This window comes from Cariama cristata, unplaced genomic scaffold (assembly GCF_000690535.1).
Source record: "Cariama cristata isolate BGI_N322 unplaced genomic scaffold, ASM69053v1 scaffold33127, whole genome shotgun sequence".
Classification (NCBI taxonomy): Eukaryota; Metazoa; Chordata; class Aves; order Cariamiformes; family Cariamidae; genus Cariama; species Cariama cristata.
In genome coordinates, this window is record NW_009627703.1 from 11,393 (window position 1) to 13,193 (window position 1,801).

General features: G+C 54.5%; 1 protein-coding gene across 1 annotated transcript in view; it reads right to left on the bottom strand.

The window, feature by feature from the left end:
• The window catches only part of ZBTB48 (zinc finger and BTB domain containing 48), a gene marked incomplete at its 5' end in the record, with an annotated part of 3,472 nt that extends 2,160 nt beyond the window's left edge, over positions 1–1,312 (bottom strand). Inside the window, 3 exons of the mRNA XM_009704532.1 lie at positions 250–336; positions 702–794; positions 1,201–1,312. Coding sequence (XP_009702834.1) covers positions 250–336; positions 702–794; positions 1,201–1,312 — 292 coding nt within the window. The remainder of the gene's footprint in view (positions 1–249; positions 337–701; positions 795–1,200) is intronic.
• Positions 1,313–1,801: the final 489 nt, after the last annotated feature.

Here is a 1,801-nt window from a genome sequence, read left to right on the forward strand (position 1 = left end):
CTCCAGGACGCCTAATGAGATGAGACAGCCTAACAAAGGTGAAATGCTGGTCAGTACTTGGAGCTATCAGCCAAAAAAAATAACAAGGGCTGCTCCTGTACCCAAAAAAACCCTGTTTCCAGCAGCTCTGCAACTCCCTGCCTTGCTAAACAGAGACAGATAGGACAATGGGCACCATTCTCTAGGCCAGGCCTAAGGACAGAATAATCCCCTCCCAAAAGCCCACTACCGCCCGCCCGCTCCCCTTACCGCGTGGGGCTTTGGCGCGCCGTGCAGCTTTATCATGTGGCTCTGCAGGTCCTTCTTCTGCATGAACTGCTGGGCGCAGGAGGAGCACTGAAAGACAGGAGAGGAGGGTCAGCTTCCAGCTGCTCCCCAAACAGCAATTTCAGCACAAGGAGAGGACCGGCGGCATACTGGCCTAACAGGCAGGGGAGCGCCAGTCTGACACAGAACACGAATCCCTGGTACGGTCACAGAAAGCGCCTGGCTTTGGTGTTTCCCTGGAGTGTGTTCCGGCTTGGAGATGGGGAACAACCCTCAGCTGGCTGTCACAGACTGGGGAAGGGAGCTGGTGTGCTCAGCTACCCTGACAGCCTGAGCTAGGCTGCCCCAAACCAGAAAAGTTCCCCCCTCCCCCCTTCCTTCGTGCCAGTGTCTAGCAGCCATTTGTAGGGACGTCGAAGGCAGGTACTGCTGACCTTGTATGGCATCTCCCCCGTGTGTGACACCATGTGCAGCCGCAGCTCCATTCGCCTCTTGAACACCTCCTGGCAGACCGAACACGTGAAAACCTGTAAGAGACGGGGGAGGCATCGGCTTCCACAGAACCAAGAGTCCGATGCGAAGCCCGCAGCTCAGACCAGTGCTTGGCACTCAGGTGCTGGGACCTGGTTACGATGTTTAACCCGTGCCCACAGCAATCTGGATCTTTTATGGTACAAAGAGTATTCTCATGTGCTTGAAAAAAACAGATAAAATAAGAGCTGCCTGGTAAATCAGACAAAAGCTGCTGCCATTCTCATCAGCAGCGGACTTAGGGGCATCCTGGCTGTGGTACGCATGCTGCGCAGTGGTGGTAAGGGGTTTCTGTTCAGTAGCCAAGTGTGACACGGACCGTGGCTAGAAAAAGGCTCTAATTCCGCTCCTGCAAAACAGCACCCGCTTTCCAGACCACCGCTGGCAGCTTCCCAGGCGTACCTGCTCGGATCGGTTCATGCAATTTCTGGCTTCGTGTTCCAGGAGATTTTCTTTTCTAAAATAACATTTGCCACATTTGGAACATTCAAATGGCTTTTCTCCAGTGTGTTTCCTAGGAGAAATACAAATGGAGAGCATCCGTCAGTGCCAGTCCAACAGCAGAGACGCACAAACAGGTCCGGTGAGGAACTGGGAAGGCAGAGGGAAGGACCAGGCAGCTTTTAAACTCCACCTCCTCCAGGGCCAATATTCACAGTCGCCCAAAAGCCACCTTTTATGCCAGCTTTGCTCATCCCGTCGGAGCACGGTCAAGCTGTTGATACCCGCTGTGCTCCACAAAACCTCAATTTTGCAGGGCTAAGGTTTGCCCCTCACAGATGAGCAAAGGCAGACCTCATACTCTCTTTGCAGGCGCCCACTTTGCTCTCGGGTATCAACCCTGAAGCTCCTCACAGCGTCTGGCCACGCCAGCGCACTGCCCACAACCCGGGCAAATTCCCCCAGGGCCCATGCTGATTTTGAAAGCCCAGAAGGACGAGTTGCCAACGCATCCCCTGAAAGAGCCCCTCAGTGCCTTCTTTTTCAGCCAGGCTGGCTCCGA